Source organism: Coenobita brevimanus, chromosome 80 (genome assembly GCF_032717465.1).
Source record: "Coenobita brevimanus isolate Jiangsu-jjx chromosome 80, ASM3271746v2, whole genome shotgun sequence".
NCBI classification, from domain to species: domain Eukaryota; kingdom Metazoa; phylum Arthropoda; class Malacostraca; order Decapoda; family Coenobitidae; genus Coenobita; species Coenobita brevimanus.
In genome coordinates, this window is record NC_137033.1 from 28,976,327 (window position 1) to 28,999,490 (window position 23,164).

A 23,164-nucleotide genomic window follows, 5' to 3' on the forward strand; every position below is an offset into this window, starting at 1 on the left:
TTTATAACCTCATCCATATACAGATTAAACAACCATGGAGACATGACACATTCTTGTTTCAGTCCAATGTTCAGTTAGAAAAATTCACTCATTTCACTATCCACACACACTGCAGCCTTAGCACCCTCATATATACTCTTCACAGCCTTCAACAGTTAATTGTAGTCACCATTAATATTTTCATGATTAGAGCAGCTTGAGTATTCCATTCCAATAAACAGCAGCTGATTCTGTTCAGCTAAGAGTGAGTCAATGGAGCCTGAGGGTTTATCCATCTCGTAACTGGGATAAGTTTAGTATTCTGTGGCAGTTAATGCCAAACAGTTTAATCAGTCAGGAATGAGTCCAGGGAGACTGACAAGGTTAAAACTGTCACCAGTTGCAATCTCATGATCAAAAAAATTCTGGGATCTTCTTTGTACTGCTGGACAGTTTATCTAGCAGAGTACTGTACTGTATTAGGAACCTGGGAGTGTTCATAATATTGCTGTTAATGTATTTTGACAGGCTCATAATAATTCTCTTTAGGTTTAGAGGGACAATATACCTCCATATGTGCGCGATCGGTGAGGAGGAAGACAAGGATGACGACGAGGATGAAGATGAGGAGGAAGACAAGGATGATGACGAGGATGAAGATGAGAAGGAAGACAAGGATGATGACGAGGATGAAGATGAGAAGGAAGACAAGGAGGATCAAGAGGAAGCTGAGAATGTGGATGAGTTATCTTTTATTGAAAAACTTCAAGTGTGGGGCCACAAGTTTCCTGAATACATGACTGGAGGTAAGACAAAACTGTATCACCTTCATTAATGCCATCATCATCATTGTCATTGTTATAAGTAGCAGATATTTGGGGTGGGTGGGGTCCTATAACAGGAAAGTATTAAACAGGAGAACACTCATCAATGTCCTCAGTAATTTTGGGCCACACCCTCATTCGCTTATCACTGAATCCCTTGAATATCTTGGTTCACCTCATTCACCTCACAGGCCAAATGGCATGCATAAAAAAATTTAAAGTTTGTCTATCTGCCTTTCTGTTTCTGTCTTTAACCATCTGCCTGTCTTTGTTATGCAGAGAAGAAAGAATTAAAGTCCAAATGCTCGTAAAGCTGTTCTTTCTATGAAAAATGGATGAAAAGAAAGACAAATTCAAGATCTATTAATTTCTATTTGTCAGGACACATTGTGTTCAAAAGATAGGAGATCATTTGGCAGAAAGAAACAGACACTGAGACAGTTCCTGAAATGACCTGTTGCATGCAGGGTTTATTGACAGTATTAATAATCTTTTGCATTAGAGAATATGGCAGAAACGGGGACGAGAGTGTGCTGCCAGGCGGGTAGTATGCACCCTCTGTAATGAAGGAGGAATGCAAGTAGACTGTTCAGAGGAGCAGTGGCCATTGAAACATCGATAGCAGAGTAGATGAAGATAAAACACTGTTGAAGAAATGTTAAAGGGAGTCAGTGAGATGAGATGAGCTGGTGAAACAAAATGCCTTTGACTCCATACACTGTAGGAGAGCACATATGCGAATGTACTTAACAGTGTAGAGTAAGACCTCTGAACAAAACCAACAGCTGTGGAGAGGTAAAAACAAAAGAAACACTGAGGCAGAATAGTACAAAGGAGTACAGAGGAAAGCAAACAACAACAGACTTATTGGTCCTTTCGAGAGTTTATTATAAGAGAGATCAAAACTAATGTAACTATATAGATCAGAGACAAGGACAGGAATGCAGGAAAGCTCCTTACCCCCCCCAGCCCACAAAACACTCCAGCCGAAGTTAACAGGAAATAGTGAAAAGAACCACCATGCAGCACAGGAAAGGTGTCATGGAAATTTCATAGGAAAGAATGAAAGGAAATAATATTCTGCACTAAAGTAACCTGCAAAGGAAACACATATAACCAGAACAAAGAGCATACTGTTGTTGTTGTGTAGTTACAATGTTCATGTTTTGTACTCTAAAGCAACGTACTTAAGAAATGTATTTAGGACCAGAAACGGTGGCGTCTTCATCGTGGGTCTACCCCCTAGAGGCTGTCGAAGAAAACAGGAGGACAGCATGGGGGCCAAACCACCGCAAACTCCCCCGGCCCCTCACGGGGCTCGAGTACCTGGGAGTGGCTTTGGTCGCCCAGGCAAGTACCACATCTCCCAGCACAACACACACAACAACAGCGTTTTTTCAACACTGAGAAATGACTCCCTAGCTGTCATTTTTCGACGACTTCTTCTAGCCGGGGACATTGAGAGCAATCCAGGACCCACCAACAAATACATATATCCAACATGCTCAAACCCTATCACATTGAGCTGACAGACAAAGGGTTCAGTTCAGTGCAATTCCTGCAAGAACTGGACCCATCACACCAGCACAGCACTTGCATCCAGAAAACATTACACAAACACTTGGACCTGCCTCTTATGCTCCTTCCCTCCACCCACCAACCCGCCTACCAATCGTACTCCTACTTCCTTCACACCTCCACAGCCAAACCCACCGATCCTCCCCACACCATCCAGTCCCCCCAACTCCTCCCATTCCAACCCATCCTAATCCACCTCAACCCTTACCTCCATCACAACCTTCTCCTACCCTTTCCCCTTCACCCACACCACCTCCCCCCCGTGCTGCAGCAACCAACTCACATTGCACACACAACATAAACATCCTTCAGTTAAACATAGATGGCATAAACACCAAAAAACAAGAACTCACACAATTCATCAAACAACAGAATGTACACATTGCCATCTTACAAGAAACAAAACTACACAGAGCACAGAAAACACTGACATTTCATAACTTCACCACCATTCGACAAGACCGGGCCGACGGCGGTGGCGGTGGACTTATCACCATGGTACAGTAGCTCCCAAAAGTATCTTTAAAGTGTGGTGTGAAGAATAACAAAATGAACAGAATGAAACATTATTCCCGGCCACTTGTCGTCTCGGTGCGGTTGGTACGCATGGTTAGGTATGGTTGGTGGTACTGCTAATAAACACATCAGCGCCACTGTGTGACTGCAAACATCCATCGACTTGTAAATGGTGACAGTTCAGTAATATTTATACCTCTGTGTTAAAGACTATAACTCATTACACACATTATATTGTGATAAATGCATCTTGGGAAACAGTAACTGCGACGGGCAGAGTTGCCATGTTGGAATACTGACTGCAATGGGCTGAGTTGTCATGTTGGAATATAAATGAAGGAATGAATTCTCCGAGCTAGGCCTGTATTAGGCCATATAGCTCTGATAGGGTGATGAGAGCTCTAACTTTCAGCTAAGTAGCTACCCAGGTGGGGCGCGAACTCTCTACTTCATGGTCTTGAGCTACGCACGCCACCATTGAGTCACCCAGCCCCCCTTGAATATAAATGAAACTCAGATTATTAAACAGCATGAGAAATATACCCATCACAGTTCTTTCGTTATCACAACTACAAATAGATTACCAATGCAGAGGTTAATAATAGCCTATAGGGTCTGCATGTAGGACAGTTTTAACCACACATCATTATTATACATACTACCCGAATGTGGCGATATCTCGGTTTCGGAAGGTATTGTGGTGTTTCGTTACGTGACTGGCACAGCTTCATAGTAGGTGTCGCGTCGATTGAACAGAGGTCTGGATGCAGGCGGTGGATACAGTGGTTATTAAATGAATAAAAGGAGCCCCCAGAGTGTCTTCAACCTTACCTTGTATTTATTTTACATATAATGTCCAATATAAGAATGAATCTCGCATGTCACCTCCACAATACGGCTGGTGTATCAGTGACATGGGTTTATACACTGCTCTGGGGATTAGTTTCAGTTAGGTTAATTTACTGTCTTTACATTTCGTTTACCTCTACCTGTCTCTCTAATATTTTTGTGCCGTTCACATTATACTGGGTGTCATATCTCCAAGTCATAATCATAGATATTATATAAACATTTTCTCAAAATATATCAGTTCTGGGAAAGCTTGTATACTATTTATCTAGAGTGATGATAGCCTTGTGCTGGCACTCATGAAAGCATTACTGGTGAAGCAAAGAAAGAGTAACCGTGCCTATGTTAAAACTAGTCTTTGTCATCATTATAACATCAAATATATCTACTGTACATATGACAAAGTGATTAGTATTACATTAGAAAGAAAATGGTATATACAATCCCAGGTCATATACAGGTTTATGGCAACCACTCCCCAGCAGGCAAGTGTACCAATTTTATTGCCGCTTCACGCAACACGTGTCAGATACATCGTCCATTGTGTCAGAATGTATAGTACTTCTTTTTAAAGATACTTTTGGGAGCTACTGTACACAAATCCATCAACTTTACAGATACCAGTGCACACACAAAGTCACTTCTCCCCCTACATGACACTACAACAGAAATACAATCAATTAAAATATGCACTGGTAACAAATCACACATAACAATCACTAACACATACATCCCCCCCCAATCGTCCCCCATAGTACCACACAATTACTCTCCACAGATACACCACATCACTAACATACCCAACATCATCCTGGGTGGTGATTTCAACGCCAAGTCGTTGACCTGGGATGTCAACAACCCTGACACAGACAGAGGGCTGGTACTGCAATCCCAGACAGATCATCTTTTCATACTAAACAATCTAGACCAACATACCCATGTCCCACACCAAGCACTCTTCCTCCCATCATCTCCAGACATCACCTTCTGCTCCCCAAATCTCACCTCCACTACATCATGGAGAGTGGTCAAAACCCTAGGTTCTGATCACCTCCCAATCATCATCATTACCAAAACCAGAATCAGCCCAGCTGGCCACAAACACACATACACTAATTATAAGAGAGCCAACTGAGAGGCCTTTGTAACTGAAACAGAACAACATTTCGAAACACAAAACAGTACACCCATCAAAAACATCAACACCACTGTGCACACTTTCCATACAATTGTACAAAATGCTGACAAAAGACACATCCCTAGAGGCAACAGAAAGAGACACAACCCCAATTTCACACCAGAAATTCAAGGCCTCATCAGACAACGGGACACACTGTGACACTCCCCAACACCCCATACACAAGACACCATACAACAAATACAAGAACTCAACACTCAAATAAGCAATAAAATATCAGAACAGCAAACACTAAAGTGGAAAAATTACCTCCAAACACTTGACCACAAAACAAACATCAGCAAACTCTACAAAACACTAAACAGCATCACACTTTCCAACAGCAACACCACAGAGTCACACGCTGCCATCACAACAACAGACACCATACCCTCAAACAAACAACAAGCAAACACTCTCATCAATCTTCTTTCACAAGTCAGCCATCTAAACCCCCATCCCGAAGACCGATGTATCATCTGACGTAAGAGACAGTTCCCCACAGGCCCAGACTACGCACCTTTCACTTACAACCAGATGAAGCACATCAGTAACAGCGTCAAGCACTCATCTGCCTGTGGACCAGACAACATAAGCAACATTCACCTTAAACACTTGGACCACAAGACATACAAGCACTCACCAACATATCAAACTACAGCTACTCACACAGCATAATACCCAACATCTGGAAGCATGGTATTATCATCACTATCCCTAAACCCAACAAAGACCCCATGTTACCCTCCTCACACCGCCCCATCACACTCCTCTGCACCCCCTCTAAAGTCACTGAACGACTGGTACTACAACTAGTCACACCTCATATTCCCCTAGCCCAGTCACAACATGACTTTAGGCCACTACACTCCACAAACACCCTTCTTACAGACCTTACACAGAGAGTTTTCGATGGCATGAATTCAGCTAGGCCACCACACAGAACACTCCTAATCACACTAGACATTAGCAAAACTTTTGATGCCATCCCCCGCCACAACCTCACAAACAAAATATTCAACACAAACATGCACAATAACAAGAAGATGGCTGGCAAACTACTTAGCAGGCAGATGTGCACACGTAACATTTGCCAGTCAGTCTTCTAACATCAGAAACTTCACAAACGGCATCCCCCAAGGGTCTGTTTTTTTCCCTACACTGTTTAACCTATACATGCATGACATACCCACACCCCACACACCACAGATACACATAGCTTCCTATGCAGATGATATAACACTTACATGTATGCACCAAAATGCAGACACAGCAGCACACATCATTCAACCTTACCTCAACACACTACACATATGGTTCACCACAAACAGGCTCAAAATAGCCTCAGCCAAATCTACAGTACAGTGACCCTTCTCACAAACTGGACAGCAAAACACAGTCACATCCCACACCTCACGATAAACAACACTCCCCTACCACACACACACACACACCCAAAATCCTTGGTGTAACATACAATACATCAATGTCATTTAAACAACACATCACAAACATTAAAAATAAAATAACACCAAGACTCAATGCTTTGAGGTCACTTGCCCATACAACATTCGGACACAACAAAGAAACCACCACCACAGTATACAAACAATACATACGTTCAGTGATGAATTATGCAAGCCCTGCCTGGGCTTCTAATCTCACCAAAACACACTACAACACTCTACAGACCATCAGAACAAGGCCCTAAAAATAATCACAGGCTGCACAGCTACTACACCCACAGACCACCTACATCAAGAAACCAAAGTCTTCAAAGTCAAGGATCACTTAGACATGAGAGGCATCCAGTTTCTTGCTGCAGCCTCCACAAACCCACAACATCCACTATATTAAATGGCTGCACATCCACCCAGGGAACATTAAAACAACACCCAGCACACAATACCATTCATAAATACTGTTATCTCTGCCCCCTCGCCCACCTCAGACCAGCTTCCAGAAGCTTATCCACACTCAGATCACTCGCTGCTCCATTCAGTCACTTAAAGGCAGCACACAGCTGCATGCACGTCCTCCTGACATCCACCCTTCTGAATCCTATCTCCCTCGTGAAGACAGGGTCCACATGGTCAGGCTGAGATGTAGGCACCATCCAGCCCTCCTAAGCTACCAGAAGAGGCTGGATGACTCCGTCGCTGATTCCTGTCCAGGATGCAACACAGCATCCCATACTATTAAGCACATTATGGAAAACTGCATTGCACACAATCACCTACGCCAACAACACAACATACAATCATTTAGAGCTCTGTGGGAAAGCCCAGTCTCAGCCATGGCCTTCCTAGGGGACTCGGGGCTGTTCAGTCAGACTGCCTAGGGAACAACTACTACTACTAGATATATATTTAGAAGTGTGAACATACTTAAATTGGGATTAGATCGGCAGTTTCGGCCTCCATGTCTTGTACTGTAAAATATCATAATCCAGAAATGTATTAATCAGAAGTGAATATGCTTAACTGGGGTTAGAATACACATACTTGTCAGCGCAGTCATTGAATGTCGGTATTGTATGAGTTTACCACATTAGGAGGTAATCTGTTACATATGTTTGCAATTTTATTGAAAAAGAAATGCTTTGCTTCTTGTGATTGGAAATGCTTGCCGGTAATTTTATGTCCAATACCTGTAGTATAATTTGCCTGATGTACTTTCCAACCGCCATATCATGATATATTTTAAAGGGTCTGCATACGTGAATCCCTTTGCAGTTTGCACTTAGATAGGGTAAACAGATTCAACTCTTTTTAAACATTCCTCTTGTGTCATATTTCTCAATGTAGGTATAATATTTGTCACCCTTTGCTGTACCTTTTCGAGTATAGCCATGCCTTTTTTGTAGTAAGGTGACCAGCAATGGATGCACTGTTCCAGATGTGGGCATGCTAGAGAACTGTACAGGATGAGAACAATATTTTCCAATTTGTATTGAAATGGTCTACTTATGAATCTAATTTATTTGCTGTTTTAACAGCCACTGTACATTGTGTGCTTGGTTTAAGATCATTTATTATGATAACTCAGTATTTTTCATTGCTTACATTATCAATTTTAGTGTTTAAATTATAGCTGGCCTGCACCTTTGCTAACATTTAGCACTTTACATTTATCAAAGTTGAATTCCATCTTGCAGTTTGGACCCAGTTTAATAATTGATATAGATCTCTTTGCACTGCCAGACTTCGTAATATGGTGTCTATTCTGTCACCAGTTTTTGTACCATGTGCAAATTAAAGTAGAAATTTTTAAAAATATCCCTTTTTACAGTATATATATACAGTAATCACTCCAATATCCGGAGTAATAGAGCCATCGGTAGGTTCGGTAATTGGTTTCGTCCGGATATTGGGCCCCAGCTTATGGACTTGTACTTATGGACCCTAACTCAGAGAAACACCTATACAACTCCCTCCGGACATGCATAGCACCTATTTAACACCCAAATCACACCAATAAGGCACTTAAATGACTGAAATAAACGCAAAAGAAACATAAAATGAGGGGTTTAGAAGTATGTTCATACATTAATAAACATTCTGGTACTTATGGACCCTAACCTAGCCTAACTCTGAAAAACACTTTCCTACTGCACATGCATGAGGTAAGTATAGTATGGAAAGAAGTACAGTATGAAACATTCTGGTAAGTATAGTATGGAAAAAAGTACAGTATGAAACATTCTGGCTACTTTCAGCAAGTCCCTGGCCACCTCGATGAATAACCGCCTCCTCTCGGACTCTGACAGTAAGAACGATTTCCTGAAGCACTTGCAGTACACTCTTCCTGAAGTCTTGCACTGAACTTAGTCAATAACACACAGAAGTCCGTTCTCTTCACAGTGTTCACTTTAGTCCAAATAATGTTCCAGTTTAATTTAGTGTTGCACATTAACTTTTCCCAAGTTTTTTTTATTTTCCAAAGCCAAAACAAAGAAGGTTAGTTACGTTAAATTTTGTTTCCACTGAGTCTTTTCTCTCATTTCGAAAACCTTAACGCAACACACCGTTTTTTTCACTGCACAACACTCAAAATTCCCATGTGGTCTAGTGGAGAAGTTCTTGCTGTTTATTCACTGTCAGAGTCCGAGACTATCACTGGCAGGCGACCAAGGGGTGCATCGCTGGGTCGTGGTGATGGCGTACTGACTAAAGAAGACTCTGAAGATAGCCGCAAACTCACATCGAGCGGTGACTCCACTGTAGCTGATGTGCTGGGCTGTGGCTCGGAGCATGAGGGCCTGTCTTGGGGAGGCAACAGAGTGGAGCCAGGGCTTGGCACAGCGGGGGTCACGGGCCTGAAAAAACTGTCAATCGTTGACTGACGCAAGGACCGACGATTCTGGCGATTGATGATGTGCTGCCTGAAAGCACGCACTTCCTCCACAAGTCCCAAGGGCCCCATCTCCCTGTCGCAGTCCGGGTGTTCCAGGTAGTCTAGGACGAACTCTAGATGTTCCCAGAGTGCGCTCAGCTTGGGGATGGCTGGAGTAGTGTCCTGCTGAGAGGAGTCCGCATCATCGTCGCCTTCGTCGTCGGAATCTTCAAGTTCGGGACTGACACCAGCAACCGAAGACGTGATCTCGATATCAGACAACGTCTGATACCCAGGATCGCCCTCGTCGTCGTCCAACCACTCACATACATCGTCCACATCAACAACGTCGCTGTGCGTACGTAGCCGTGCGTGGAAGTCATCCACGTCAAAGCCCAGAAAATCGTACTCCACATCTGTCCCGAGAAGCAGACGAGACCAACCATTTCCAAGAGTCTTCACAGGGACTTCCTTCCATGCACTAGCCCAGTTGTACAGCACCGACTTGATGTTGTAGTGGCGAAGGTTTTCCAAAGTCCGCTTGCCTCGAGTGTCACGTCCTTCCCTGCGCTCGTCCTCGTCCTCGAGAACAACCATCACCTCGTCCAGGAACTTCCGATGGTACAGGCGCTTTGTTGCCACGATCACTCCTTGGTCCATGGGTTGAATGAGAGCAGTCGTATTAGGTGGCAGAAACATGCACCTAATACGACCATTCTCAGCAACGAAGTCCTTGTCGCACGGGTGGGCAGGTGCATTGTCGAGCAGAAGGAGAGCCTTTACCTGGTCGCGAGGGATTCCCAGTGTCTTCGTCTGGTACTGGATGACCTCCTTGACGAAGTGACGGTGAAACCAGTCTTTGAAAATGACAGCTGTGAACCATGCTTTCAAAGAATGGTACCATACAACAGGAAGGACATCCATCACCCCACGAAGGCACCGAGGCTGCTTTGCACGGCCAACAACAACGGGCTTAAGCCAGTGCATGCCGTTAGCACTGGCACAACACAAAGCAGATATCCGTTCCTTAGAAAGCTTGCGGCCAGGTACACGCTTCTCCGTCTCCTCGGCTAGAGTGTTCGTTGGCAGCGAGCGATAGAATAGGCCAGTTTCATCTGCGTTATAGACTTGACCGAGAGTGAGGCCCTCCCTGTCGATCAAGCCTTTCACCTTGTGCCGAAACTCGTCCACTCCATCCTCGTTAGCGTCCAATGCTTCGCCATGTGCTTTACGGTTAGTAAGGCCATGTCGCAACTTGAACGCGAAGAGCCAACCCTCGGATGCCTTGAAGTCTAGGGCGTCGTGAAGCCTTGCAAACTTCTCAGCAGCAGCCTTCAGCTCCGTTCCATGTACCATCACACCAGCTGCACGTTGCTGTCGGTACCAAATCAACATGGATCGGTCGATTTCTGCAAACTTGGGGGTAAACATAACCTTCCTTTCCATGTTGCGTTTGCTTCTCGACGAGAAGTCAGCCGTGTACTGCATGAGTTTGTCTCGGGAACATTTGATATCGAACAAAGTCGACCGGGCCAGGTTATACTCGCGGAGAATGCGGGAAGAAGACCAACCTGCATCAACTTTCTCCAATATCTCCCTCTTCTTTTCCAGAGTCAACACCACTCTCTTCCTTTTCTCAGGTGGCGGGGCCATCATCACACACACTAAGAGGAGGGCCGAGAGCAGCAGGAGGCCTTGCAGCAAGTACAGCACCACCACAAAAGCGAGCACGTGTTCAGCCATTGCGAAGAGCGTAGGTCCAGTGGTGGTGAGAGACAGGCGGGAAGTGGGGAGGATGCAGCGGCGCTCTATCGGATATCGGAGGAATGACGAACCAAAACAATGCTCTCCCTCGGCGCACGCAGCAAGTTCAAATTACGGACGGCAAAAAATCGATTTTTTTTTTTTAATTTTTTTTTTTTTTTTGGACCATTTTGGGAATGTTGGATCCCAGGACAATAAGGTCCGGGTAGTGGGGATGTTCGGTTATTGGGCGTCTGGATATGAGAGTGATTACTGTGTATATATATATATATATATATATATATAGGATGGGATTGGAGTGTATTGGTGTTGTGATGAGGAGAGGTAGATTGAGATGGTTTGGACATGTGGAGAGGATGAGGGATGATAATTGGGTGAGGAAGGTGAGAAGTGTTGATATTGGGGGTGGAGTTATGAGGGGTGGACCGAGAAAGATATGGGACGAGGTCATTAAGTGTGACCTCAGGGTTAAGAGACTGAACAGGAAGGCTGCAATGGATCATAAAGCATGGAGATCCGCCATTAGATGGCCAAGGCCTAGACTGAGAAAGACATGGGACGAGGTCATTAAGTGTGACCTCAGGGTTAAGGGACTGAACAGGGAGGCTGCAATGGATCGTGCAGCATGGAGAGCCGCCATTATATGACCAAGGCTGACGCATGCAAGCATGTTGGAGCCTTTAAAAACGAAAACGATATATATATATATATATATATATATATATATTTTGCGCCTGGTGGTTTAGTGGGTAATTATTGCACTCCAATCGGATTGAGCTGGTGAAGGTTTATATCCAAGGGATGGGTGAGGTTGATTGCTCATGTAATGCCACTTAGGGATGAGTTAGGCTGGTCACTCTCATCTTAAATGTCGGGACCAACTGCCTAGCCCCGGGCTGCTACGCTCCTCATAGGGCAATGTAGGAATGGATGATGGATGGATGGATGGATTTTTTTTTTTTTTTGGTATATATACAGTGCTCGTCAGAAGTATGGAGCGCCCTGCGTCCCTCCTGAGAAACAAACCTTTCAACATTGAAAAAACATATAAATAATGCATTTTATTTACCTTTAGTGCTTCGTAGGGTAGCCTTTACGTTTCTTCACGGACCTGAGACGTCTTGGAAGTGAAAGGGCGAGGCTCCTGAGATGCTGGAGCAGTATTTTGTCCCAGGAGTCACGAATGGCGGCTTCCAGCTTAGGCAGAGAGCTCACGTCCTTCCCTTGGAGACTCTTCTTTACGAGGTACCAGAGGTTTTCAATCGGGTTGAGGTCTGGGCTATTTCCTGGCCAGTCTGTCATGAATGATACCTCGCAGTCACGAAGCCAATTGGTGACCGATTTGGCCTTGTGAGCAGGTGCACCTTCCTGCTGAAACACTCGTGCACCTGTTAGCTCGAAGGAGTCTGGTAAATGATCACACAGAAGCTCCAGGTAAACATCCTGATTCACTCTGAGGTTCTTGGGAAGTACAACAAGCTTCCCCAAACCCTTCCCTGAGAAACAACCCCATACCATGAGTGAATCAGGATGTTTAACTGTGCTTTCTACATACCGTGGGTCAAGTGGGTCACTACCTTTGCGTGCTCCTCTGTTACAGGTAACACTAAACGTTGCCTCATCAAACCACAACACTGACAACCATTGCTCCTCACCCCAATTTAGATATTTATTAGCAAAGGCAAGCCTACAAATTCTCTGGCTGCTAGAGAGAAGAGGCTTTTTCACAGGCCTGTGACTTGTGTAACCAAGCTCATGCACCCTACGAGACACTGTTCTCACTGACACCTCACCAAACACTTCTGGGTTGCTCTCCTTAATTTTCCTTGCACTCACACGAGGATTAAACTCCACTGCACGTTTTAAAACATTAACAGACCTTGGGGAAGTTTTCCTAGGCCTACCAGACTTCGGTTTCTTTGTGGGAACTTCACCACTGTTTTCCTCCCGAAACTGCGCACACCAACGACGCACTGTCGATCGTGCCACACCAACCAATTCACTAATTTCCTTTGTCTGGTGGCCTGCCTCCTTTAGAGCAATGATCTGGGATATGATTTCACTCGATAGTTCACGGGTAGGTGCCATAACAAAGTTTTAAAGGCCAAAACTGCGTGACACTTGGTAAAAAATGGCGCAATTTGAGAGGGACACTCGGCGGAGTTCCTCTCTCTCAGGCAGCCCGTGGGCGACTGAGGCGGGAACCAACCAGTGTGTCGGAAGGCCTCAGGCTACCGTGACGTCATGCTCGGAGCTCAAACTTGTGGCTCAATTCTTACCCCCAAAAATGGGTGATTCTTTTTGGGCCATAAGTATTGTGCGCCCGGCGGACAACGCTGAATACTTCTGACGAGTACTGTATATACATATATATATACATATATATATATATATATATATATATATATATATATATATATACAGTATACATATATATTTGGCGCCTGGTGGTTTAGTGGGTAATTATTGCACTCCAATCGGATTGAGCAGGTGAAGGTTTATATCCAAGGGATGGGTGAGGTTGATTGCTCATGTAATGCCACTCAGGGATGAGTTAGGGTGGTCACTCTCATCTTAAATGTCGGGACCAACTGCCAAGCCCCGGGCTCCTACGCTCCTCATGGGGCAATGTAGGAATGGATGATGGATGGATGGATCGATTTTTTTGGGGGGGTATATATATATATATATATATTAGTGGTAGGTGGTGGCGACCATCATCCACTTACTTGATGTAGTGCTGCCTACTTTTTTTTTAGCCTTTATTATTCTTTTTCTGTGCCTGCCCTTCTCTCTTCCTGTTTCTCCCAACTTTCCTGTCACTTCTTATTGCTTTTCTTTCCTTTACAGGTGGCTTTACTTTGAGTGACAAGCCTAATGGTTTCCTGTAAGCCAAGAAACCATTTACAACGCTGGGTGGTAATCATATAATCAAAGCATACGTGCTCCCTACATGTCAGCAAGTGGGTTGGTTGAGGGTTAGTGCCCCTCCCTGTAAAACAAATAACTCAAAGTCAAATGGCCATCCCTTACGGGATTATGGCATCTGGCAATAGATAGAAAGATAGATATACATACAGTATATATATCTGTCTATCTATATACCTAGGCTGCTTCCCCCAAGGACAGGGAGGTAGCTGAGGCAGGACGACATTATCCCAATTTACAACACATTCATTCGCATCTTAGCCCCAAAGGGGAGAAGGGACAGATCCTTACCTCACCACACTGCACAAGGGTCAACTGTGCAGTGCAGTCAGTGACAGCCACAGCAGGGCCCGACAGCAGAGCTGATTTACCCCTGCCACATCATAATTGACCCATCCCCTTACCCACAGCTGACCTTATCAGCTGATCAGACAAAATGCGGGAGAATATCCCCTCAGGACAGCGTCGTCATTTATTCATTCACAGTTTCTCTTCACTCATTTCTGTCATGCAAAACCACTCTTTCTTGCTGAACAGACATCCCTCTCACATCCAGTGCTCTCTTCACACTGTCCATCCATACTATTCGTGGTCTTCCTCTCAGCTTTACACCTATCACATCAGATCTTGTTATCTTTTTCACCAGTCACTCATTATCCATTCTCTCCATATGCCCAAACCATCGCAACACCCTCTGCTCAACTCGATCAGCCGTCTCCCAAACAACTCCAGTTCTCCTTCGCACTTCATTATTTCTCACTCGATCCATACGTGTCACTCCACACATACTCCCAGACACCTCATCTCCATTACATTCAGACTTTTCCCCTCTGCTACACCCATATTCCATGTTTCAGCCCCATGTAATGCAGACAGTACCACAACACCCTCGTACGGCCTTCTCTTTACATCAGTTCTAAGCGAATGGCATCTAAACACTTTTTTCATTCCTCCTAGCACCTGTCCTACTTCATTCATTCTAAATTTCACTTCTGCATCTATTCTTCCATCTACAGCAACATGTGACCCAAAATACTTAAAACACTCTACCTTCTGCAGGAACTCACCGTTCAAAACTATATTCATCATCCTACCATCTACCAACCTTGTGGACTTCATCACTTTACTCTTATTCTCATTTACTTTCAATTTCCTCCTTTCACACACCCTTCCAAACTCCTCTACCAACTGTCTCAATCTCTCCTCTAAATCAGCCACCAGTACAGTATCATCTGCAAACAGCTGGTGCTTCAGATTCCACTCATCAACATTCACCAGACTCAGACCTCCACCTAGCACTCTTGCATTCACCACCCTTACAACACCATCCATATAAAAATTATACAACCAAGGCGACATCTCACATCCCTGCCGCAGCCCCACTCTCATGGGAAACCAATCACTCTCAGTATTTCCCACTCATACACACACTCTACTATTTACATAGAAACTTTTCACTCCTTTTAGTAACCTACCATCAAGTCCATACAGTCTTAAAACAGTCCACAAAGCCTTCCTATCAATTTTATCATACACTTTCTCTAAATCCATGAACGCCCAAAACACAACCTTACCTTTCGCTAAATACTTGTCACACACTTGGTAGGTGGTGGCGACCATCATCCACTTACTTGATGTAGTGCTGCCTACTTCTTCCCTAGCCTTTATCATTCTTTTTCTGTGCCTGCCTTCCTCTCATCCTATTTCTCCCATCTTTCCTGTCAATTCTTAATGCTTTTCTTTCCTTTACATGTGGCTTTACACTGAGTGACAAGCCAAATGGTTTCCTGTAAGCCAAGAAACCATTTACAACTCTGGGTGGTAACAATTATAACCAAACCATACATGGTCCTTACGTGTCAACAAGTGGTTTGGTGGAGTGTTAGTGCCCCTCCCCGCAAAACAAATAACTCAAAGTCAAATGGCCACCCCTTACGAGATTAGGCGTCTGGCAATAGACAGATAGATAGACACCTGTCTCACAGCAAACACCTGATCCACGCATCCCCTCCCTCTCCTAAAGCCACACTGCTTATCGCCAATCACTCCCTCTGTTCCCTCTCTAACACTCTTTTGATTAACACTCAGCCACACACCTTTCCTACAACACTCAACAGACTTATACCCCTATAGCTAGTACATTCATACTTATCACCCTTACCTTTATACAACGGGACCACACAAACATTTGCCCAGTCAATTGGCACCATACCTTTCACAAAGCACACATTCAACAATCTTACTAACCAGTAAACAATAGACACTCCACCACCTTTCAGGTGTTCATTAGCACACCCATCCATATGTGCAGCTTTCCCTGTTTTCATCTCCTTTACTGCCTCCTGCACTCCTTTACTGCCTCCTGCACTTCCTCCATTGTGATCAAAGAATCATTCAGCTCTCCCAACACATTTATTCCTTGCACCCTTCCATCCACCACAATCTCAGCCTCCCTTTCCTCCTCTACATTTAACAATCTTTCAAAATACTCTGCCCATCTCTTCCTTACTGCATCCATATCATTAACATCCTTCAATTCTCTGCGTTTACTCACTCTTCTCTCTTAGACTCTTCCTTTTGCATCCTCTTCACCTTCCAAAACATTTTCTTATTCTGTTGAAAATTCAGTCAACCACTTACCCCACCTCTCATTTAGTGCCATTTTAGCATCATGCACAGCCCTTCCAGCCCTACTCCTCTTTTCCTTATACCTCTCATATGACACCTCGTCCTTCCTCTGCAGCCACACTTCATATGCACGTCTCATCTCAGCCACAGCCATACTTACTTCTTTGCACCACCATTCACTTCCTTTTCTTACACCACCACCCACTCGTCTCACACCACACACCTCTTCTGCATGCCCCACCACAGCACTCTAAAACAACTGCCATTCCACCTTCACACTGCCATTTTCCTGATCTTTCACTGCGTTCCACTCATCTTTCAATTTTTCCTGATACTCTTTCATTTTCTCTCTTTTATCCAACTCACTCACTTTAAAAACTTCCCTGCCACACCTAATTCTCCTACCTCTCACTCATCTCTTACCTACTCTTTACTTTCCCTCCACCAGGTAGTGGTCAGCCATACCTCCACCCTCCCTTCTCAAAACTCTCACATCAACGAACTTCCTATTACATTCCTGGACACAACCACATAGTCCATCAGTGCTCTGTCAACAACCCTTCCACCCTCCTGTCTCATCCATGTATACTTTTAAATATCTTTCTTCTCAAACAAGGTGTTTCCAATCACCATCTCTCACTCAGCACATAACTTTGCAGATACCAGTGCACACACAAAGTCACTCCTCCACCCATATGACACCACAACAGAAATACAGTCAATTAAAATAAGCACTGGTAACAAATCACACATAACAATCGCTAACACACACATTCTCCTCCAATCGTCTCCCACAGTACCACACAATTACTCTCCACAGATACACCACATCACTAACATACCCAACATCATCCTGGGTGGTGATTTCAACGCCAAGTCGTCAGCCTGGCATGTCAGCAACCCTGACACAGACAGAGGGCTGGTACTACAATCCCAGACAGATCATCTTTTCATACTGAACAATCTAGACCAAATACTCATATCCCACACCAAGCCCTCTTCCTCCCATCATCTCCAGACATCACCTTCTGCTCCCCAAACCTCGCTCCCACTGCATCATGGAGAGTGGTCAAAACCCTAGGTTCTGATCACCTCCCAGTCATCATCACTACCAAAACCAGAATCAGCCCAGCTGGCCACAAACACACACACACTAATTATAAGAAAGCCAACTGGGAGGCCTTTGTAACTGAAACAGAACAACATTTCGAAACACTAAACAGTACACCCATCACAAACATCAACACCACAGTGCACACTTTCAATACAATCATACAAAACGCAGACAAGAGACACATCCCTAGAGGCAACAGAAAGAGACACAACCCCAACTTCACACCAGAAATTCAAGGCCTCATCAGACAACGGGACACACTGCGACACTCCCCAACACCCCATACACAAGACACCATACAACAAATACAAGAACTCAACACTCAGATAAACAGTAAAATATCAGAACAGCAAACACTAAAGTGGAAAAATTACCTCCAAACACTTGACCACAAAACAAACATCAGCAAACTCTACAAAACACCAAACAGCATCACACTTTCCAACAGCAACAGCACACAATCACACGCTGTCATCACAACAACAGACACCATACCCTCAAACAAGCAACAAGCAAACACTCTCATCAATCACTTTTCACGAGTCAGACATCTAACCCCCCATCCGGAAGACTGATGTATCATCAGACCTAAGAGACAGTTCCCCACAGACCCAGACTACGCACCTTTCACTTACAACCAGACGAAGCACATCATTAACAACCTCAAGCACTCATCTGCCTGTGGACGAGACAACATAAGCAACATTCACCTTAAACACCTAGGACCACAAGGCATGCAAGCACTCACCAACATATCAAACTACAGCTACTCACACAACATAATACCCAACATCTTGAAGCATGGCAGTATCATCACTATCCCTAAACCCAACAAAAACCCCACGTTACCCTCCTCACATCGCCCCATCACACTCCTCTGCACCCCCTCTAAAGTCACTGAACGACTGGTACTACAACTAGTCACACCTCATATTCTCCTAGCCCAGTCACAACATGGCTTTAGGCCACTACACTCCACAAACACCCTTCTTACAGACCTTATACAGAGAGTTTTCGATGGCATGAATTCAGCTAGGCCACCACACAGAACACTCCTAATCACACTGGACATTAGCAAAGCTTTTGATGCCATCCCCTGCCACAACCTCACAAACAAAATATTCAACACAAACATGCACAATAACACAAAAAGATGGCTGGCAAACGACTTGGCAGGCAGATGTGCACACGTAACATTTGCTGGTCAGTCTTCTAACATCAGAAACTTCACAAACGGCATCCCCCAAGGATCTGTTTTGTCCCCTACACTCTTTAATCTATACATGGACAATGTACCCACACCCCACACACCACAGATACACATAGCTTCCTATGCAGATGATATAACACTTACACATACACATCATTCAACCTTACCTCAACACACTACACGAATGGTTCACCACAAACAGGCTCAAAATAGCCTCAGCCATATCTACAGTGACTCTTCTCACAAACTGGACAGCAGAACATAGTCACGTCCCACACCTCACCATAAACAACACTCCCCTACCACACACACACACACACACACACACACACACACACACACACACACACACACACACACACACACACACACAAAATCCTTGGTGTAACATACAATACATCAGTGTCATTTAAACAATACTGTACATCACAAACATTAAAAATAAAATAACACGAAGACTCAGTGCTTCGGACACAACAAAGCAACCACCACCACAGTATACAAACAATACATACGTTCAGTGATGAAGTATTCAAGCCCTGCCTGGGCTTCTAACCTGACCAAAACACACTACAACACTACAGACCATACAGAACAAGGCCCTAAAAATAATCACAGGCTGCACAGCTACTACACCCACAGACCACCTACATCAAGAAACCAAAGTCCTCAAAGTCAAGGATCACCTAGACATGAGAGGCACCCAGTTTCTTGCTGCAGCCTCCACAAACCCACAACATCCACTACAGTACATGGCAGCACATCCACCCACACCAAGGAACATCAAAACAACACCCAGCACACGATACCATACATAAATACTGTCATTTCTCCCCCCTCGCCCACCTCAGACCAGGTTCCAGAAACATATCCACACTCAGATCACTCGCCGCTCCATTCAGTCACTTAAAGACAACACACAGCTGCATGCATGTCCTCCTGACATCTACCCTTCTGAATCCTATCTTCCTTGTGAGGACAGGGTCCACTTGGCCAGGCTGAGATGTGGGCACCATCCAGCCCTCTTAAGCTACCAGAAGAGGCTGGATGACTCCGTCGCTGATGCCTGTCCAGGATGCAACACAGCACCCCATACTATTAAGCACATTATGGAAGACTGCATTGCACACAATCACCTACGCCAACAACACAACATACACTCTTTGAGAGCTCTGTGGGAAAGCCCAGTCTCGGCCATGGCCTACCTAAGGGACTCTGGGCTGTTCGGCCAGACTGCCTAGGGAACAACTACTACTACTACTACTCAGCACACATCCCTATCATTCATTCCCCATTTTAATTTCTTCCAGGCACACCATGCATACCAAGTACACCTTCAACTGCTGCATTTCCAACTCTAGCATTCAGATCTCCAATCATTACCACATTCATGTTTGTTCCAAAACTCTGCAGACACTCATCAGCATCATTCTAGAAACACTCCCTTTTTCTTCATTCCTTTCACTACTAGGCCCATATGCACTCACAAACACCCACAACACATTCATATTTCGCTTTCACCCACATCAGTCTCAATGACACCTCCTTCCACTCAATCACACACTGCTGTACTTCCAGACTCACTAACAAGGCCATACCTTCTCTTGCCCTTCCTCTATCAACACCTGACAATCTTCCATTGACACTTCCAAACTTAGATTCATCTTTCCCTTTTATCTTTGTTTCACTCAAAGTCAACACATCCAACTTTCTTCTCACAAACGTTCTCCCAATCTCCTCCCCCTTAGCCTCAGTCGTACTACATCCACAGACATTCACAGACCCAATCTTCAGGGTACGGGGAGATCTTAATCCCCCATTGTTTTCTCTGGCCTGCCTCTTTTTAGGAATTAAAAAACAGTGGAAGGGGTTCCTAGTCCCCTCACACTGCTCCTTTTAGTCGCCTTTTATGACGCACAGGGAGTATGGTGTCAGTATTCTTCCTAACACAACCTGGCCGCAGAGTAGTAGTACCACCCCATAGTGCGGCCAGATTGTGTACAGTTTATAAATACTGTATATAAATATATCATCATCATCATCATCATCATCATCATCCATTACAAGTCCACTGCTATATATATATATATATATATTATATTATATTATATTATATATATATATATATATATATATATATATATATATATATATATATATATATACAGTATATCATCATCATCATCATCATCATCATCTGGACCTCCTTTCCCACCCAAGGGCAGGATGAGGGGTAACAATGTCAAGGCAGCCCAATTTCACCCAGTCTAATGGGCCATGCTTCCATGCACTCATCATTCAAGTCCCCGGAATCCTGGCTGTATCGGATACGCCAAAAACATCCACCACATTCTGTAGCATCACATAAATGTATCCGATTGAGTCAATCCGGACGCTGCCACATTAAAAGGGGTGCCAAATCCCTGATCATGCACTGCTCCTCACAACATTCATCCAGCCAGCTCGATCTCTTGTCAGTTCCATAGCCTCACTGACATCCAAACCTCTCTTCCTCACACACTCATCCACCGAATCTCTTCACCTTCTCCTTGGCCTACCTCACCTCCTCCCTCCTTCAAATTAGCTTAGATATACCTTTATCACCACTCTATTTTTATCCATTCTCTCCACATGACCATACCATCTCAGTACACTATCTTCGATTCTGTTGTCCATAGACTTCCTCACTCCACACCTTTCACGAATCACATTATTTCGTATCCTATCAATCCTCTGCACTCCACATACATTCCTCAGCAGTCCCATCTCCATTGCTCTTACTCTTGACTTTTCAATCTCCACTGCTCTTACTCTTGACTTTTCATTTTCATGCCACAAAATAGTCTCACATCCATATGTTAAAGTTGGCACTAACACTCCCTCATGTAAGCCTTGTACAGCTGCAGCACTCGAGCCTCTGTTTCTTATCAAGGGCTTCATTGCACCAGCAACTTTTCTTCCTTGTGTCACTCTACTTTCAGCTTCTTTTGCACATTTTCCTCTCTTTTCTATCACTGTACCCAGGTATTTGAACTCTCTCACCAATTCCAGTCTCTCTCCATTCACAGTAACATCACACTGGGAGTCACCTTCTCTCTCAGTAACCATCATTTTACTCTTTTCTACATATACTCGCAAGGCATTATGCTCACAGACATCAGCAAAACTCTGCATTAGCCTACCAAGTTCTTGTCAGGTACTTGCAAGCAGTACTGGATCATCAGCATACAACAAATTTGAGATATTCCATCCATCACCTTGCATTACCAATGCCATCTCCCTCTCCATTACTCATGTTTTTACTTCTCTCATCACCCCCTCCATATGTATATTGAACAACCATGGGGACATCACACATCCTTGTCACATGCCCACACTGATCGTGAACCATTCACTTAGATGCCCATTAACCCTTACACATGCTTCACTACTATCATAAAAACTCCTGACAGCACCTAGCAGCTTATCCAAGAGATTAGGTGTGGTAAGCCAGCTCCATTCTTTCTTTACCCCTGCACAATTGTTGACTCTATACAGGGGTTTTATCCACCCTTGTGTGGAGTACAACTCTCATGTGTGGGGAGGCTCCCCACATACAGTTCTTCTCAATAGGGTGGAATCAAAGGCTTTTCGTCTCATTAACTCTCCTCCTCTTACTGACTTCCTTCAACCTCTGTCTCTGCACCGCATTGTTGCATCTTTATCTCTTTTCTTTCGCTACTTTAATGGTCACTGCTCCTCTGAACTGTCTGCATGCATTCCTCCACCTTTACGACGGGCGTGTAGCACCGGTATAGCAGCAAACTCTCATCCCTTTTCTGTCCAACTTTCTAATGCAAGAGTTAACCGTTACTCCCAGTCCTTCATTTATGCAACAGGTCAACTCTGGAACTGTCTTCCTCTGTCTGTATTTCCTGCTGCCTATGATCTCCAGTCTTTCAAACACAGTGTGTCCAGGCATCTCGAAATGAATGGATCTCGAATTTGGCTTTCTATTGTATTTTGTTTTTCTTTTGGAGGGAACTTATTGCGGGCTCATGGCCTTTGGTTCCTTCTTCCTCGCATTAAAAAAAAAAAAAAAAAAAAAAAAAAAAAGAAAAAAACCTGTACATCCGCAAAACTTTCCACAATCTCTCTCTGTCCACATTGTCATATACTTTTTCTAGATCCATGAATGCCATAAATATCTTATGGTCATTCTCACAAGCCTTCTTTGCTATCTGTATCACTGCAAATACTTGATCCACACATCCTCTGCCACT

General features: G+C 44.2%; 1 protein-coding gene across 1 annotated transcript in view; it reads left to right on the forward strand.

Moving 5' to 3' along the window:
• Positions 1-706: 706 nt before the first annotated feature.
• LOC145409313 (decapping and exoribonuclease protein-like) overlaps positions 707-23,164 on the forward strand; it is a 180,044-nt gene continuing 157,586 nt past the window's right edge. Inside the window, exon 1 of the mRNA XM_080279786.1 lies at positions 707-785. Within this exon, the coding sequence (XP_080135912.1) occupies positions 776-785 (10 nt within the window). The 5' untranslated portion in view covers positions 707-775. The remainder of the gene's footprint in view (positions 786-23,164) is intronic.